A 20,510-nucleotide genomic window follows, 5' to 3' on the forward strand; every position below is an offset into this window, starting at 1 on the left:
CTGCAGAAATGATAGGAGAAATGCTTTTAGCATGCTTATATCCACTCACAGAGGTATAATAAAACATAAATCAAATCAAATGTATGTGATTAGTATCTTTGTTTTTACATATAGATGTGGCTGTTGCCTTTCTGATTTATATAAATTTATATTTATTTTTTAATTATATTTCTATTTACTACAGATTTCTTATCTGCAATCCACATCTATAAATGGAGTCAAAATATGAGTTGATAAGTCCTGATGGACTGTGGACCGCGATGATAATTCAACGAACCATGTGGCTTATGCTGCTAATCTTCTTGAAATGTCAAATATAATCACTTCATCATGTGAAATGGTTTGTTTTCCTTGATTCTGAATTTGTATACGCTGCATATCATGTACTGAATGGTTATTACCTAGCAACCAGGCTATTATCGAGTTAGAAATACAGGTGCATTGGCAAAATGTCAATTTTTTCCAGTCTTGACATCTATCAGGCAAGGTTAGAAAGTGAGATATTAGGAGCCCGGGGTTAGCTTGAGGAAATCAAGTGAAACAAGCATAGAAAAGTCATGAATATACATGGTCTAGCTTGTTGAGAAATTGGGAATTAGTCTTATGTTTTGCGTGCATGTGAAGTGGGTTATCAAGATGCTTGCAGACTGCGATACATGGCATGAATATAGATTAGATATGCAGTTGGTCTATAGGCATGTGTGCACCAAATGATACATTCACAGAGACTTTTGCTAGAGATTTGATCATTGGCTCCGTAATGCATGAAATCCATGCTCTTTGGGATATTGATTATATGTAGACTGCCTTTGAAAGCATCTCTGTAAGCTTGGTTTGGTTGGGGCAGTTATACCGTGGTAATCATTCAGTGTCATGGAATGAATGTATATTTATTAACTAAACAATGATGGTAATTAAGGAACATCTGGATGATACAGATAATGTGAGATATACCAAGAATTGTGAAGCTAAGCATGTGAAGTCAGCATGCACAAGATATAAATATTTCATCATGTCTGTTCTGCATTGAACTACATTCTTTTATACACACAAACCAGTGTAGAGATACTGTAGGTAATCATATATATATATATATATATATATATATATATATATATATATTCTTTCTTTATATATATTTTTTTGTTTTTTTTGTAGATATAGATATAGATATAGATATATAGATATAGATATATAGATATAGATATATAGATATATATATATAGATAGATATATATATTATGTTTAAAAAATGCTGGATCCTTGTAGCATAAACTAGTTAATTGTGCTGTTTTATGCTATAAAACCTGATAAGGTAGGTTTTCCCAAATGGGGAAATTATATGTACTGTATGTAGCATTATGAGAGAGTTATTTCCCATAAACCCCTTAAGTAAACAACTGGTGGTGTGTACATTGTTATGATGCAGATGATCACTAATTAATCCCTTCTGAGTCGATTATATGAGGATCATTTTCATAATGTATTAGCAGGAACATGTATGCAGAACTCCACAGAATTGTAATGACTTAAAGTTTTGCACTTCTCCTCTCCATGAATATTTTTAAATATTTAAACAAATATTTCATAGAGTGCTGCAGGAATGAATCCTGTAACCTGAGTTCGCATTTTTATACTTCAGGTTCCATCGTGGGTTTTTTGAATGGGTTTTTGGTTGAATGCCTGATATGAGCATATTTTCATGTTTTATTTAATGACATAAAATAGTAATACCTCTTTTTTAAGTTAACTAGTGACTAAATGGGACTACAGAGTTTGTCTGGGACATTAAAATCATCACACCAAACAGAAAAGCTAATTTACTCACTAGTCCACTTTTACAGCCTCATTGTGTTTATATTTGCGCTCTTGCAAAGTATTCTAACTCAAACTTTCCAATTTGTTGCATTTATATAAAGACTGAGAGTTTATAGTGGTGACGTTAAAGTCATGCAACCATGGTGTAGTTCGTTTATAGTCTACATTTAGCTTTTTACTTCTGATTAATGTTGTCAAACGATTAATCGTGATTAATCGCATCTAAACACATACAGTATATATTTAGAAATTATTTACATGTATATTTATATTCATATCATTTATATTATATATAAATATATTTAAAATTTAACCATAACATATTTTTCCTCAATATATACATGCATGTGTGTGTATATACACAGTACACACACATATATTACGTAAACAAAATTTTTTATTTTGGAAGTGATTGGTCGTGATTAATCGTTTTACAGAATTACTTCTGAGGACTGTATTTAGGCTTCAAAATTCATAAAAGTTGTGTTCATTTGTGAAGATTATCATGATGTAAAAAAAAAAAAAAAATGAGAATCATAAACTTTTGATGATCACAGAACTTATTTTCTCCAGTATTCCAGTAGGCCAGTGGAAAAATCCTGTTGGGTTTTTGTCAAAGGAAGCAGGGTGATGTGAACTTCTGGGTTGGCCTACAAAAATGCATTGTTACTGCAGTGCTCTATTTATGCTTTCAAATGCTGATAAGAGTGTATACATTTTAATTGTTGTTTTCAGGAGGGAACAAACTGAAGAACCAGCAGTTTCGTCTGAACTGGGCTTGGATTTCTCTGGAGAAACCGAACTATGTGGTGGATGAGCAGGACAAAGTTCTCGAGGTGATCCTCAGACGTAGAGGTTTTCTAGGTGAAACGTCTTTTGTTGGTGAGTATCAGTACACTGTATAATTTCATTATTTGATTTTCTGACAGCATAATACTTTATTTCATACATTTTCCATTCGCCATCACCTATTTTTTGCTGAAAAACAAACTGTTATCCAGAATTGATTAAACTTGTCAAGAAGTCACCAGTACAGGCGTTAACAGGGAATGATTAGCATTCAGTAGCGTCTGTTTTCACAGTGAGAGCTGTTTGTACTTAAGCTTATCAACGGGAAGCTGTTAAAGATGTTTTTCTAAGTGGTTTTGGCTTCTTTGTGTCTGAGATGAAAGCCCTCGCTCTCTCTCTGACATCCGTAGAACAGTCTGAACACTTTTGTGCGTACACCTGCTTATCTTGCCCTGCACCGAGCTCAGCTCAGCCCCACATGTGGTCAGTATTCATGAAACCAAGGGTCTTTGTTCATGCTGTTTCGGATTTGTGGTGTGTGTGTTGGCTTGAAGGGATGTTGAGGTTAAAAAGAGAGAATGTGAAAAAGTGAAGAGCAGAAGGCAACAAGAGAGATGAAAACGAAGGAGTGCAGAATGAAAAGCGGGATATGGGGGTGTAAATAATGAGGTTCTAGATTGCAGGTTAATAAAATGAATGAAGCTCCCTGTCTCTAGGGGGTGGTAGGGTGATCAAGACCACTCATTTCTGCTTTTGTTCACTGTTCCTGCTGTGGATGGTGTGCAAACTCATTTTTCTATGTGAACATGCGCTAGACAGACAGTTTTGACCGTTACATCTTTCACAGCATTATAAAAACACTTAACTTAAGTTATTATTAAGTAGTTATGGAAGCCCATTTCCGCCACTAAATATATATATAAAAAAATCACAGTTCTTTCTTTTTTTTTTTAGAATTGTGAGATATAAACTTACATTTGCAAGTTATAAAGTAAAAATTGCAAGGGAAACAGTCAGAATTGCAAGATATAAACTTAAAATTGCAAGAAAAAAAAAAGTCTGGATAGCGAGCTTATATCTCGTTATTCTGACTTTTCTCGCAGTTATGAGTTTATATTATGAAATTCTGACTTTATTTCTCACATTTGCCAGTTTATATCCTGCAATTCTGATATGAAAAAAAGTCAGGATTGCGAGATGTAAACTCGCAATTGTGAGAGAAAAAGTAACAAATGACATTATTATATATTTTAATTTATTTTTAATTTTATCTTAATTTTAGCTGCAATTTTGGTAATTTAAAAAGAAAATTTATATTAGGCCACATTAAAACCTGGAACTCCATATGTTGCATTTACCTTTTTTAATATTTCTTTGATCTGACGTGAAAGTGGCCTTCCATATAAAATAAGATTTTTTTTTTTTTTTTTTTTTTTTTTGGCCTTCCATATAAAACTTCTTGTTTGAAATAAATTTAGTTTAGTTTTTTTTTTTTTTATGATCTTGTAATTATTTTATTTTGTATGGTTATGTAGGTGTACATGCATATGTACAATTGTATGTATGTACTTGTAAGTTTCATTTTTTCCTGTGCAAAATGATGCAAATGGAATTTTTCTTGCTGACCAAAAAAGACAAATAAATAAAATAAATAAATGTTTCTTGAGCAGCAAATCAGCATATTAGAATGATTACTGAAGGATCATGTGACACTGAAGACTAGAGTAATGGCTGTTGAAAATTTGACTTTTCCATCAAAGAAATAAATAACCTTTTTAAAATACTATCAAATAGAATAAAGCTATTTCAGTTTGTAATAATATTTCACAATATTGCTGTTTTTACAGTATTTTTAAACGTATGCAGCCTGGTGAGCAGAAGAGACTTTAAAAACTTTAAAAATCTTATCAACTCCAAACTTTTAAAGAGTAGTGTATAATTTGATAAAGTGTCACAATTCATTTGGCAAGCAAAAATGTGACCCTGGACCCCAAAACCAGTCTTAAGTGTCAATTTCATCATCTGAAAGCTGAATAAATAAGCTTTGAATTGATGTATGGTTTATTAGGATCGGACAATATTTGGCCGAGATACAACTACTGTATTTGAAAATCTGGAATCTGAGGGTGCAAAAAAAAATCAAAATACTTAGAAATTCGCCTTTAAACTCGTCCAAATGAATTCTTAGCAATGCATATTACTAATCAAAAATTAAGTTTTGATATATTTATGGTAGGAAATGTACAAAATATCTTCATGGAACATGATCTTTACTTAATATCCTAATAATTTTGGGCATAAAAGAAAAATCGATAATTTTGACCCATACAATGTTTTTTTTGCCTATTGCTAAAAATATACCCCAGCGACTTATGGCTGGTTTTGTGGTCCAGGGTCACAAATGATTGCTTCAAATCACTGTAACAGAAGAAACAAAACCCACATGGGTTTCAAACAACATTAGTGAGAGAAAATGATGTCCGAATTTCATTTTTGGATGAGCCACCCCATTACCAGCAAAAGTGTGATAGTGATGCTCACAACCAGTGAAGAGTGTCTGAGATCAGGCTTCATCTGCCTCTGTGCTCTCTGGAGCCTGGAGCTCTCTCTGCCAAACATATCTCCCCCCACCCCTCATATAGCTTTCTACTTTTTCACACCCGCCTGCCTCTGCCCTTTTCTCTCCTTTTCCTCTTGTCTCGCTCACTGTGGCTGGCGTCCTATGCCACTTGTTGTGGTAAGAATGAGCCCCCCTGTTGTTAGAGAAATGGAATTGAACTCTCTCTCTCTCTCTCTCTCTCTCTCTCTCTCTCTCTCTCTCTCTCTCTCTCTCTCTCTCTCTCTCTCTCTCTCTCTCTCTCTCGTTCCTTTCTTTATTGAACTCGCCTTATATCTTTCAATCAATTTCTTTCTTTCCGTGCTCTGTGCTTTCTTGGATGATTTTTTTTTTCACATGCATGGTTGGATGGAACATGTGAAGGCTTTTGTTCCATCTGAAGTTATATTCTGCTGAAAGCTACAACTAAATAACCTTTAATGGCCACGAGGGAATGTCTCGCTGACTAAAAATGGTTTCAAATGCAGTCCTTTAAGTGCAGTGTTGGGGAGTAACTAGTACATGTAGCAGAGTTACGTAAATTAATTACAAAATAAATGTAACTGTAATCTGATTTTGTGGTGGCTGTGCTTTAAAATTAAATTGTTATAACCTTAATTCAAGTGGTGAAGGATTTGGAGAATCTTACAGTAATCAGTGTTGAGCACTTACCTGCTTTAAATGTTTCAGAATTAATAATAGTTGAAAATGTTGATTAGGATTGTTTAATTGTAATGAGTTGTTGTAAGTTACATTGTTTATTAGTAGTTTAGATACTTATTACATTATAAATAGCATAACTTGTGATCTGTAACCCATTACATTCCCAAAGTAGCCTTCCTAACACTGCTTAAGTGTGACAGAAATAAAAATTTGAATTACAAAAATCATGTTTTTTTTTTTGTATTTATACAGTACAGTATATTCTTATTGCATACATATACTTCACTTATGTTTCTAATTACTTTTTGAGGCGATTTTAGATCTTAAATGTTACTTCAAGATCTTTAAGAATAAAATTACAGTTCTCAAGGAACACAATCTTAGGCATCATTTGTGCACTAAATATGATATAGAACAGTCTTTCAAATCTGAAACAAATTGATTGGAGAAGTTGTTGATGCAGTCATACATTACATATATATGTTTTTTAAATGTCCTTTATATTTGGTCAATATTTCATCATGGCAAATTCATAAATTTGTGTCTGTTTTACTTGACGTAAAATGACATTTAATTTTAGCTGACAATATTATATTAAATTAAATTATATTATTATTATATTTTGTATGTAACACAACTACCTGGAGGAAAACAGCCTTTGACTGCTTGAGATATCTGAAACCTATGGCCTGTGTTGTTTAATTTTATATACATTTTTGATGCTTGTAATGTTTCTAGTGGGTCAATAGAATTTTTTTTTTTAAATCAATGTTTATAATTAAATCCCTATCTGCAGTCTTTTTTCTACAGTTTGCTTTTCCTGTCATGTAGTAGCTCAAGTGTTATGGATTGAAGCTCAGCGATCATCCAGCATTGATCTGAAATACTGAGGTGATTTAATTCCTCACATCTGTTTGGGAGGTTCTGGCAGACGGATCCCTGACAGTGTCTCTGCTTAATGTATCAGAGATCAAACGCTTCCAGGCAGGTTCACTGCAGGTTTTCCCACTGTGTGGGAATCCCATCACAGCTTCGCACCAGTGTTACAGTAGAGAGGAAGTTGAGTCTACATGCTGTACTTTAGTTCAACATGTTCCTTGGTTTTGTTCCTACATCCTAGCCATGGAGTATCAGACACCTACAGCCCTGGGGCTTTTTTCTTCTATACAAAGTGCACCTCTTTTTGTATGGCGTTGATAGTGCGTAGACGCCTGCACTGTTGTGCTCGATCTTTATAAATCTGGAAAATGCAGACTTGGCTAATCCCTGCTCATAAATTTCATAATAAGCTTCTTTGAGTAGATCGTTCTCAAAGTCATGAGTTGTGACACATCTGGAGGCTGGCGATATGAAGTCAGGAATCTTTGTCAAAATTGTTATATTGTGTTATTTTGGGATTGGTACTTTGAATGGCAGTGCCGAGAAGGATTTCCTGGGAAAATCGCAGAAGCAGGTGCAGTTTAACCCCGGCCAGACCACAGCCACATGGAAAGTGAGGCTTCTCTCTGATGGGAAATACGAGCAGTCCGAGACGTTCCAGATCATCCTGACTGAGCCAGTGATGGCTGTTTTGGAGTCACCAGCAATAGCCACAGTTGAGATTGTGGATCCAGGTGATGGTAAGTCCAACAGAAATTTTATGATAAGCATGTAACTATGGCAAGGAACCCAAACTCCATCAGTGAAAGAAATGGAGGAAAAAAAACCTTGGGAGAAACCAGGCTCATGTAAACAAATACAACAAACACATTTAGCACAGCATCGTTTTGGATGTTTGGTTAAGTCATAAAAGCTGTCCAGTTAGGTTGTTACCGTTTGCTAATGTCTTTTGTTTTGTATCTTTAGCTTCAGTGTTGTAAGTGACAGTTTAAATGCTAAGTGAACCAGGACTAAACATGCGATTTTCTTTTTGGCCTGGACTAAAAGAATCAAGAGAATCAAACTTCTAGTATAAACACCCTTAATGTTTAATAAAGATTTAGTTTATATTTTCATACCCACCAGAAATATAAACAGAAATACTATTTTACAGCTAAAGTGTCATTTCTGCACCATTGGTGCCACTAAATGGAATTGGGTTATTAAAACGAAAATGTTTTCATTTTGGTTCATTCTAAACAAAAATTCTGTTTTTTATGTTCCACAAAACACTGTGGCCTCCTTTCCAAATGGTAATCAGAGAACTGATTTTTAAATTTAATTCCAACTAAGCATTGAAATTAAGTAACAGCCATAAAATAAAAGAAAATAAAAAATTATTCATAAACATATTATGTTCTGTGATTGATGTTTGATAGATAACAAACATCAGTCACAGACTTATATGAAACTCATTGTTAAAATTATCCCAACACCAAAATTCATTTATTTACATTGTTATATCTGATGCACATTGGCTTTTTGAACACATACTTAAGTAAATATTATATTAGATCAGAGTCCTTTTTCAGACCCATTCAATTCTTCAAAAATATCCAAACATCACCGCTTCAGCTGCTCAAAATACCAAACACCCATTACATCTGGTGAAGATGTGAGTGAGTCAGAGGCAGGCAGGATGTTCAAGAGAGCAAAAACACAACAAAGCTGCTAAAAACATCCCAAGCTGCTAAAAACATCCCAAGCTATTTTATTTCCTAAAATTTTCAGTGTTGCAGATAAAAACACAAACCTTATCTCTATACTGCAGATGCCTTTTTCTCTCTTTCAGTGGACCTCAATTATTATAGCATTTTATATCTCTTCCTACCTGTGAGCTTCCAGCGCACCGCCCACCCCTGCGTTTCGGCGTCCACCTTTTCATCTGGAATTCTGTGCACAGCTCTACGTTTTGTTTTGAAAGCGTCTCATCTATAAATGTAAATTGTCGACCGGCTTTGAGAAAGCTTTGACAAGTCTGCACCGGCTCCATCTGTAATTAAATTGTTCGCATATGAAAGTTAGTCTCGCAGGTTTTGAGGGGTCATTTTGAAGGGGGCGCGACACTTTTATCTGCGAGAACCAAAACAGAGAGGCTTCAGAAAGCTGTAATGAGACAGCCATGCATAAACCCTTTCCAAGCAGCTCTCATTACAAAATACAGCTTTGTCAGTCTGTTGATCAAACCGCGTTTGTCTCACACTGTCTGTTTTGGGTTTTCTCGCCAAGAGCCATGACGGAATTATTTGCCTGTTCATCATCACGACATCATCTCATATTCTCACAATTACTGGCGTATTTAGATGTGCAGTGCGAATAACCGGAGGCTTACATTGTTTTATTCTGTGTGTTTTTGTCTTTATCGTCTCCTCAGGGTCCCTGGATAATTAAAATTTTCATCTATAATCCCAAACGCTGCGATAGTTTCCATCTGAATGTTACTTAAGCCTCGCTATCTTTGCAGAAGTTATTTCTCCTTAGAAAAAAAGAAAGAAAACTCCACTGCTTCCCCAGTGAGCTAATTATCAGTCTAACGGTGGGGTTTGTTTGCTGAGGCTAATGCCCCATGGGAGGCTTAACGTGACAGAGTTTGGCTGCTCTTTCTAATGGTGAGAGGGAGGGGAGATGGGCTGGTTGGCATGCTGCTGTCCTGTTGCTCCACGTGCAGTTTTTTTCCTTTCAGGTTAATTATCCTTTTAGTGTTTATGTGTGTGTGGCATTGTGAGGTCGCCCTCCTTGCACATTAATATTTGAATGCAAGAGGGAAGTGGTTTTCTTCTGACAGGGGCCTTCGGAGACCTGTCTGACCCAGTTGCCACAGAGCCGTTCACACATGATGGCCTACACCGACCTGCGGGCTCAGACAAAAGCCTGCATCTGGAGGCACATCTGTGACTGGGACGGCTGCGATGTGACAAGCTCCCTGCTTTACAGCCAGAACCTTTCACTGCTCATTACTGTAAGGAGCAATAAAGGAAGAGCAGAGGCTGGAAAGGCATTTTAAAGATGCTTACTTCGACTTCGCTTTCTGGTTTTAATGTCTTATGTTGGAAATAGGTTTAATGAAGGTTTAAATGGCTTTACCTTTCCTTGACTGAACACTGAAATACTTAATTTTAAAGATCTTGTGAATTGAAAAGGTCAAGAAATCCACACTGTAAAGATACTTTATATCTTCAAAAAAGAAAAGCTTGGAAAGCAAAACTGTGTAGGACATTTAGGTTTGTTTTCAAGTTATATCAGTTGAATTAAGTATTTTTAAATGTGTTAAAATAAATGAATAAACTAAATTTTTCTTGTTTTAAGCATAAACCACACTAAATTTAAACTAGATTTACGTATGCTTAAAACAATATCCATACTGTATGGATATTGATGCATGGATGGATGAATAGATGGATATGGATGGATGCATGGATATACAGTAGATTGATAATAAAGATGGATTGTTGAAGGATGGATGGATATATATGGATATAGATGGATGGATGGATGATCTAGATGGCTGGATGGATATGGATGGGTAATATTATTTTATTATGGTTATTTATTATTTGCTATTATATTCTTTTAATTGAACTTACTGTACAGCACTTTGGTCAACTTAGTTGTTTTATTAGGTGCTTTGTAAATAAAGTCAGAGTTGGATGGGTAATATTATATGGATCAGGGATGGATAGGAAGATGAATCGAATGGACTGGAAATAGATGAATGGATGGATCTTGTTTAGTTTTGCTTCTCAATAGTTTTATCTTGTTTAAGGGGCAATTATTATTTTTTTTTTTTTTTTTTTTTTGGATAGTTTTATTTTTTTTAAGAAACAAAATTAGATTTTAAGAGTTTTTTTTTGCTCAATTTATTTATTTGTTGATTTTGTAATGACCATTATATATTCATTCAAAGTGAGTATAGAAAACACTATATAAATAATGTTATGACTGACAAGTATACAATTAAAATAACTTGTCTATACCATGCTATGCTATTATTCAAATTCAACTGCCTATCCGCAGGAGGACTCTTCCAAGAGCTGAATATAAATGCGCAGGATTTCACTTTCTCATCTGCCTTGTTTTTGATCCTTACAAAACAAGGTCATTATTTCGGCCCCTCATGCATGAGAGTTTCCTGTGTGAGGGTAAGAGATGGTCTAAATACGTAAGCCTTATACCTGAGAGGCTGCATAGATTCCCCTCATTGTTATTCTTTTCTCACAGCCAGCGTTTGAGTCTTGATGGCTGTAAGATTCATTCTTTTATCAGGAGAGCAGTCACTCAGTCTGTACAACGCTCTGAGACTGAACAGTGGACAAAGTTCTGGTTTTGCAGAGAATATTTTGTTCTCAAGTTCACACTCTCTTGCCAGTGTCATATAATTGAAGAAATCTGGGGTGGATAAATGGCTGCTAAATATAGCAATTGCAGTCTTTCTCTCTTCTTCTTTTTGAGAACAACTGGTGGAAATAGGTCCTTAACCTTCAGAAAATCTTAGTCATCAAAATCAGGTGATCAAACTACTTCAGACAGTTATATTCTGTTTTATTTTTGCAACCCTGTTACCATGCTAGCGTATCTAAATACAGATTAAAACAGTTGATCTGATGTTGTTCCAACAATATGCATTAAATAAACAAAAAGTAGAGACAGAATATCAAACAGAATAAATGTGTAAAAATATTAATAAAAAGACAGAATTTGTAATAAAAAAAAAAAACATTTGATAAATATGCCCAAATTGGTAAGAGTTGTAAACAGTTGATCTGATGTTGTTTTCTAGCAATATATATTAAACAAACATAAAAAGTAGAGACAATTGTTTTGAAAAAAAAAATCTGAAAAAAAGCCATAATTTAAAAAAAATAATAATAATAATAATAAATATCCCAAAATTTGTTAGAGTTGCAAGTTACAGGGTTGCAAATTTGAAAATCATTTATTTTGTGCTGTTTTCTAGCAATATACAGTAAATAAACATAAGTAAGCAGACAAAATTTGTAAAAATATATTTGGAAAAAAGCCAGAATTTGTTACAGAACTGCAAGTAACAGGGCTGTAGATTTAGCCTAAATTAAGCTGAAATTCAGCGGGGTCTAGCTAGTTTTAGACCAAATTTGTATAGCTTATATTTCCTTTATAACATTCCTTATAAATATTTGATCATTTTTCTTATAATGACTTGAGTAACAGGGTTGCGCATCAATAACTAGTGTATAGTGTGAAAATATATGTATGTGTAGAATGTAAAAAAAAAAAAAAAAAATTAGCCCATTTTAATGCAAAGTTATTTTTATTGCACAACATTTGTGAATATAATATTTTTAAAAAGTTGTGGGACACCAGGTGTACTATATTCATGTTTTATCTTTCAAAGCTGTCAATGAAAATGCAACGGTCTTTATTTCTTTCTTACCTATTACTTGAACACCTCCACTCTCCCTTGGTACCAAATGACCACTTGCAGATTGATGATTGGAGCTGTTTGCAAAGGATCATGTATAATTGCAAAGAAGGATCTGGGGCAGGATGGGCCACGCAAAAAGGGACTGTTTTTTTTTTTTTTTTTATTATTATTGGTCCCTGTGCGGCTCCATTTCAGAAACCTCACCAGCCTTTCACTAGCTCTGTCTTTTCTATAGATTTTCCATCTCTGGCTAGAGCATTTTTCTCCCTCCTTTTTCTTTCAGTGCTATTAAAAAATTGTTTAGATGTTGACTCAGACCTGACCTGCGGTATTTGAAAATAGCAATGCCTGAACAAGCTCCCACTCAGTCAGACGGTTTACTCTGCAACACAACACAATACACAGCCGGTATGGACAGATATCAATGCCGCTTAGTCCAAAGGCCACTAAAAACCTAATATGAAGCGCTCAATATGAAAAATCTATTTTCTCATAGAAAATGTGTTTTTGCCTTTTGTGCAAGATAAATGTGCATTACACGCCCAGTATAGAGGCGTATGATTTGAAATAATTATATACTGAAGAATCAGTCTACCGCCTGTGGTGTTTTAAAGCCCTGTTGTAATATTCTTTCTGACAGGGAGCCACTAAATCCCTCTGTGACTGATATAACAGAACAGCAGTCCTAATACTGAGCTATATCTTCTTTTCCCTTTGACAGAGTCCACGGTGTTCTTTCCTCAGGCCAGCTTTGCTGTGGAAGAAGATATCGGAGAACTCCTGATCCCGGTGCACAGGAGAGGAGACGTCAGTGAGGAGCTGATGGTGGTCTGTCACACTAAGCAAGGTGCAATACACAGTATATACAACCTGATATAAGCTCTCATTTTTATAGCAACATTCATTACATATGTATGTATGTGTATATATATATGTATGTATGTGTATATATATGTATGTATGTATGTGTATATATTTGCTAAAGTGTATATGTATGTATATATATATATATATATATATATATATGTATATATGTATATGTGTATGTATGTATATGTATGTATATGTATATATGTATGTATATATATGTATATATGTGTGTGTGTGTGTGTATATATATATATGTATGTATATATGTTTTTTTTTTTGTGTATTTGTGTGTATATGTATATGTATATATATGTGTATATGTATATGTATATATATATGTATGTATGTGTAGATATATATATATAATATATATATATATATATATATATATAATATATATATATATTCTATGTGTGTGTGTGTGTGTGTGTGTGTGTGTGTGTGTGTGTATATATGTATATGTAATAAATGTTGGTATAAAAATTTTAAAATGAAAACGTTAAAATAATAATGTTTAATTCTAAAATTTTTAATGATCAAATTAGCCTTTATAAAAGAAATACAAATTTTGTTTGTATTACACTTTTTATATTTTACCACATTTTTACAAAAATTGTACTGTTTGTTTTTTCTGCCAATTACTTGACATTATTGAAATAATTTTTTATTGATCTTTTATCAGTCATTATTTAAAATGCTGCAAATACATTTTAAAATACTGTGAATAAATTTCAAAACTCCTGACATGACCAATATTCTCAAAATTGGTTTAAAATGTGTTCAGGAAGTGTTTTTTAAAGGTATAATTCACCCACAAATATTTCGGAAATGGTTCTTAAGAACCTTTTGTGCTGGTCTTTCCACAAAAGTTTAAAATGTCCATGTCTCACTAGCTTCTAATACACAGACATATCTATCTAAAGGCTTCTGTTAAGCCTTTATTCATGTGTAGAATTCAAAAATATTCTTATCAGTGTCATTCATACCAAGCCAGCATTTAATTTTGTGTGTTTCTACTTTGTGTTCCATGAAAAAAAAAAGGAAATGGGTTTAAAACGAGGTTGAGTGACATGAAAGTTTGAATGACAGCCATTTTTGTGAGCAAACTATCCCTTTACAGATTCTTTTGAAGCATCCTTTTTGAAGCATCTGTAAACGCTTTATGTGGATTTGAATGAATTCCCTGCATGTGTCCTTTCTGTGCGGCTGCAGGCTCCGCCACAGGAACCGTCCCCACTTCTGTTCTGTCCTACTCTGACTACATCTCCCGTCCAGAGGAGCAGGCCAGCATTCTACGCTTTGATAAGGACGAGACGGAGAAGCACTGTCGTGTGGTGATCATTGACGACTCGCTGTATGAGGGAGAGGAGAGCTTCAACGTGACCCTCAGTATGCCTGTGGGAGGCCGTCTGGGGCCAGAATACCCCACTGCGCTTATCCGCATACTGCCAGACCAGGACGACAGTAAGAGCTTGTTTGCTTTGGTTTGATTGAAAGTAAACATTTAAAGGAATATGAAATCTTCACTCCAGGAAATATTGATGATATATATTGATGATTGACGATTTGATGATAATATACACGTGACCTGAACAAAAAAAAGAAACAAACTCACTTCTGTGTCATAAACGGGGTGAATAAGTAGGAGCCAGTGTTATATTAGTATTATTTCAGTTTTAGTTATTTTATGACCAGTTTGAAATTACCAAATTTGAAATATATACACAATATTTTTATTATTTAATTTAATTATTATTTATATGATTATTTAGTGATATTTGTTTTATTTTAAGGAAACAGATTTTTATGGTTTTAATTTTTTTAAGTATAATAAATATGGTTGGAGCTGTGGTGCAGTGCTCATGCTGTAGTGCTTAAGTGGGAAATTTGAGTTTGAGTCTGGCTCGCGTCATTTCCTGTTCCACTTTTCCCCCAAAAAACACTAAAAGTACAAGAAGTAACAAATAAAAACTAAAATATTTTTTCTTAAAAACAATTATTGCTTACAATTTAGTCTGGAAACAATACAAATAGAGCTATTTACAGTCCATATCATGCTCAGACAGATATGTATTTGTTAGTTCAACACACAGTGATATTTAAAGAGCCATTTATCTTTTTCCAAAGCCTCGTATAGCGGCAGAATTTTTGTGTGTCTCATGCACATACAGCAGCGAGCGGATGAACCCAGAATAGACACAATGCACATGTAAATGGGCAACGCTGAAGTTTGCATAGGAGTCTCTTTTTCCACCAGCGTTATGAGGCCTGAAATCACAGATAAAGTTGAGTTATTCAAAAGCCTTCTTTCCTCAAAGCAAGAGAATTAATTGTTTTTCAGCGGAAAGTGAACGTATTTTTGTTCTTTTATCTCTGTTTTGCTGTTATTATGGCACCTCTCAAAAGTTTGCAGAGGAAAATAGGAGCCACTGGCTTAGCCCACTTCAGACAGAAAGTGTGAAATTGCACTCGGGAGAGAGCTGGAAGGGATAGAGCTCATCCTTTGGCTGGGAAACTATACATGCACATATGTGTATATACCGCTGTGCGACTGAATCCCTGTGCTGCTCGATGCTTAACGTGGATTAGTGCTAATTCCCATGTGACACGAAGGTGAAAGCTTTCATCAAGTTAAGTTCAGCTGAGCATGCTGCAATTGGTATATCTGACAAATAGTGTTTACTGTTTATTAAAGCATAAAGAGTGTGTTTGTGTGTGTGTGTGTGTGTGTGTGTGTGTAAGTAAGTAAGAGACTGTGTAATTAGAGGGTGTTGTTGGCGCTTTGTTTTGGCACGTCTTTCTGAGTCTTAATCTTCCTTTTAAAACCCCTCGCACACATACACCTCAGGCTACTGAAGTTTTTTTTCTGGGGCAATCCTCTTGTCTATGGTACAATATCCTAAGGGTATTAGATCTTATCTCGCTCTATCTGAAGCCGTTATCAGTAAATCTGGGCTAAAACCACCTAAACATCAATCAGCATCCTGCAGTAGCAAAACACTCCTTAAATTCAGTGTTAGAGCTGCAAATGAGCATAATAGTTTCAGCCTGTTGTGATTATTTATGCTTAACATGAAGGCTATGAGGTTCCTTAAAGCTTTAATCATTTGCTTAGTATAATATTACAAGACAAGTGTAACTATACAAAACATGAACTGTGAAAGAGACAGTCCTGTGTGATTAAATAAGCTTATTTATATATTGATTTCTCTCAAAATGATAGCTGACAACATACATATACAGCATTTTAAGGAATCTAAAACTAAATGTATGTATTAGTGCTGTCAATGATTATTTAGCATTGTGACATTGTGTCAGTTTAGACTCAACTGAGACTGAAACTTGAGCTTAAATTTTAAAAATGCGACACACTTGCATGAGATGCTGAAAAATAGTGCGTGTGTGTGTGTAAGAGTTATTTTTCTACACTCTTTCTACTTGTGAAATGCTGACTGTGAATAGTAAAAATGAAATTGTGCATACCTCTGAAATCTGTATCATCCCGTTCTCCTCGGTTTCTCTCTTTCTCTCTTGTGCACACACTAACACACACACACAAATGAATTATTGATCTGGTGGCCCTAGTTGGGCTGCTCAAGTAGGTTGTGTATCATTTCTGATTTTATTTTTCTGTTTCACAAAGTTTCAGTTCAGAATGAAGCGAGTGAATTTAGGCTATTCTCCATGTCATTTAGATTTATGTTGAGTGGTTAACTGCAGATGGAGAGATAAACACTGCTCCGACAAAGTAAAGCACAACACCTCCCCCAAATGATCAGAGACGATGAGAAAAAAAACTGGAAGTTTGTGTGTGTGTGTGTGTGTAAGGTAGGAGTTTGCAGGTAGGTAAACAGACAAAGGTTGACTCCCTCAGGCAATGCAGGAATGATTTTATCTCTGAATGCTGGAGAGAAGATCTCAACGAGCTAGGAAAGAAGGTCAAAACTACTGCTGAAAATTCAGTACAAAACTCAATTACTCTCTCTCCGTTGTGTGTATGTGTGCTAAACCTGAGAAGTAGTTTGCTGCTGCCTCTGTATGTGCGAAACCGCATTGGAGAGTAACTAAAACTAATGAAAAACTATACACTTTTCGGTAGCGGAAGCGGTAGTGACGGTAGTTTAGCTGTTTTCAAAATACTCTTGTGTGGTGAACTGAGTCAGGAAGTTACCCTCCATACTACTGTCTCTCTCTGAGAGCTAATGAACTGCATCAAAAACAAACATGGTCCGGATGCCGAGCTCAGTGTTGTTTGGCCGGCAGCGACTGAGCACACTGCAGATTAAAACTGAAGAGATGTTTTGCTGCAGAGATAAACAGTACAACAAAGACTAGTGACTCCAGTGAAACATCTGGTCCTCACCGCAGGATGTTCAGGCTCCTTTAAAAGGAAGAGACCACCTGATTTATATGTAAAAATTACTATTCATAGTTTTTGTTTTTATGTGCAATTTAGGCCAGGGCTACTGAAATTGATTTTACTTTATTAATATATTTGCATAGGAAAAAGAATTAAAAGATGCCAGTGGTCTATGTTAAAGGTTATCTTGAAAACACTGGAAATTTTGTTAAATTTTTGTCAGTGTTAAAAAAGATTTCTATTAAGAATAAATGCTGTTCTTTCCAACTTTCTGTTCATCAAATATAATATATTTTAGAGCATTTGCTCATCTGCAGTACTGTCAGGTGTTATATTATATTAAACCCTTAAGGCAAATTACATTATATTACATTATATTATATTATATTATATTATATTATATTATATTATATTATATTATATTATATTATATTATATTATTATTTTATTTTATTGAAATGCATGACCTATGCCATATAAACAAATGCTTTTTTAAAAAAGTAAAAATTTCATATAAAAACGCACACTTCAATATACAGTACCATTAAAAAATAATTAGTCAGTAAGATTTGTTTATGGAAGACTCGGGTTTATTGTGCATTTGTTAGTTCAAAAATACAGTAGAAATTATATATTATATTATATTATTATTTTAACGTTTTGAAATGCATGACCTATGCCATATAAACAAATGCATTTTGAAAAAATAAAAGTTTCTGACAAAAACGCACACTTCAATATACAGTACCATTAAAAATTATGTGTCAGTAAGATTTGTTTTTGGAAGACTCAGGTTTATTGTGCATTTGTTAGTTTATAAATGATAATATTGTGAAATATTATTGCAATTTAAAATAACTATTTTCTATTTTAATATATTTTAAAATTTCATTAAATTTATTCCGGTGATGTTAAAGCAGAATTTTCAGCATCATTACTCCAGACTTCAGTGTCACGCGATCCTTCAGAAATCATACTCCTATGATGATTTGCTGCTTAAGAAACTTTTTTTTATTATTATTATTATCAATGTTGACAACAGTTGTGCTGTTTCAGTCTTTGGAAAACCACTGTTTTGTGTGCAATATGCATTAGATGTTGGCTGAATGGACTGTGAGAGGTCCATATGTGTGCCGCCTGAGGCTGAGACCATCCAAGAGCCAGAGATTGATGTCGGACATGATGCTTTCTGCTCAGCATCATTTGTATGACAGTGTAGCCCTAGGTGAAGGTGGAGAATACAAGAACATGTGGTGTACATAACCATTTGAAGGAAGTATATCTACAGAGACACCTGTCTTTAGTTTCAAATTAATGCCTGACAGAATGCACGTCTGTTTGACAGATGTTCATAGTCTGAGAACGACAAATGTTTATGTCTAGAGAAACTCAAATATTAGCACACATCTCGGCATGCACTGACTGTCAATGAGTATTACATTCACATTATGTACACTGAATCACCCCCTCGTGCATTAGCTTTCACAGGCGTCGATATCAGAACGCGGCGTGAAGATGCACACCAAACCCATGCAGATCATCAAGAACTGCTGCACACTGAGCTAAAATGGTGTTCTCTGTCAGCAGCATCAGAGAGCCAGCTGTCTGAAGAAATGCTTTGTGCTGTTTCCTGTGCTGTCATTTATTGTGTGGAATGTACACACAGGTGTTATTGCTCACATAAATCTGTCAGTACTAAATCAGTGCTGTTGAAGCCTCGGGGCATAAAGACCGCCTCTGCATTAGAAAACCACCTGTGTAGCTCCAGACTAAATCAATACTTACTTTAATGTTCAGTTGTGGATAGTGGACCAGTGTTCACATGCTGCTACGTGTTAGTAGTTTGTTGTTTGTTTTGTTTGTTTGTTTGTTTGTTTGTTTTGTAAAATTTATCAAATGTACCATAGACATTTTATAGTTGTCATGTCTTTCAAAAACTGTAGCTGTTTGTACTGTGTATATATATATATATATATATATATATATATATATATATATATATATTAGAATGATTTCTGAAGGATCATGTGACACTGAAGACAGGAATAAATTACATTTTAAAATATATGCAGATATAAAATAGGTATTTTAAATTGTAATAATATTACTGTTGTTACTGTTTTTTTTAACCAAATAATTAAAGCATAAGAGACTTCAAATACTTTTACAAAGTGTGTGTGTGTGTGTGTGTGTGTGTGTGTGTGTGTGTGTGTGTGTGTGTGTGTGTGTGTGTGTGTGTGTGTGTATTTTATATATGTAATTGAATAGATTAGTATAGAGCAGAATAGTATTTCTCTAGATAAACACAATGAAAGGTTTTAAATAATTAAAAAAGTGGGTTTCATGAAGGCCTTAAAACAGAAATATTTCAATAGCTAATCAATAAAACCTAAAAATAAAAAATTGAAATATACAAAATTGTTTATGCTTATTATTTATGGAAAATAGTCCAATTATATTAATTTGTTTTTTTCTTTTCACTTGTCACTATGGTAGTTGTGGTTAGTTTCTAAATCTTCTATATTCTTTTATTTAGTAGCTGTTATTTAAAATATTTTTGCCCACAACAAATAGTTTAATTTCTAGATCAATCTATTGATCTACCAAAAGAATGAGGAGCAGTCCATGGTTTCACTACAAATCCCACAGCTCAGCTATGCTTAATATGCAAGAATGTCACAAAGAAACATTTCTCAATGCCAAAAACACGTTTTTGATGTCTCTTTTCAGAATCAGTTCCTAGTTAACAGTAATTTCTAATCTTATTTTCCCTTGAAGTGTAAAAATAGCTTCAGTTTTTGACAGATACAACTAAATACTGCATAAGTCTCAATGCTTCCCACCTTCTTTTCTTACTCAGTTTTCTGAAAGATGTTTCACAAAGCTGTCAAAACTGCATAAACCCATCCGCACTCCATGCTGCCGACAGACGCGCTAGCGAGTTCAAACATGAGTTTCCAGAATCGGAGAACACACAGACTTTTTATCCGTCACCTGAAGCTTTAAAAAGCTCTGACAGACTCGTGGCCGAGAACAGGCTCCCGGAAATAAACGCGACGTGCTGAGGTTTTGATTGGAACGGGACATCTCGGGGG

General features: G+C 34.5%; 1 protein-coding gene across 1 annotated transcript in view; it reads left to right on the forward strand.

Moving 5' to 3' along the window:
- LOC109093620 (FRAS1-related extracellular matrix protein 2-like) overlaps positions 1-20,510 on the forward strand; it is a 55,875-nt gene that overhangs the window by 13,399 nt on the left and 21,966 nt on the right. The window contains exons 3-6 of the mRNA XM_042732569.1: positions 2,554-2,700; positions 7,261-7,485; positions 12,907-13,032; positions 14,268-14,519. Of these exons, the coding sequence (XP_042588503.1) occupies positions 2,554-2,700; positions 7,261-7,485; positions 12,907-13,032; positions 14,268-14,519 (750 nt within the window). The remainder of the gene's footprint in view (positions 1-2,553; positions 2,701-7,260; positions 7,486-12,906; positions 13,033-14,267; positions 14,520-20,510) is intronic.

This window comes from Cyprinus carpio, chromosome B10, assembly GCF_018340385.1.
Source record: "Cyprinus carpio isolate SPL01 chromosome B10, ASM1834038v1, whole genome shotgun sequence".
Classification (NCBI taxonomy): Eukaryota; Metazoa; Chordata; class Actinopteri; order Cypriniformes; family Cyprinidae; genus Cyprinus; species Cyprinus carpio.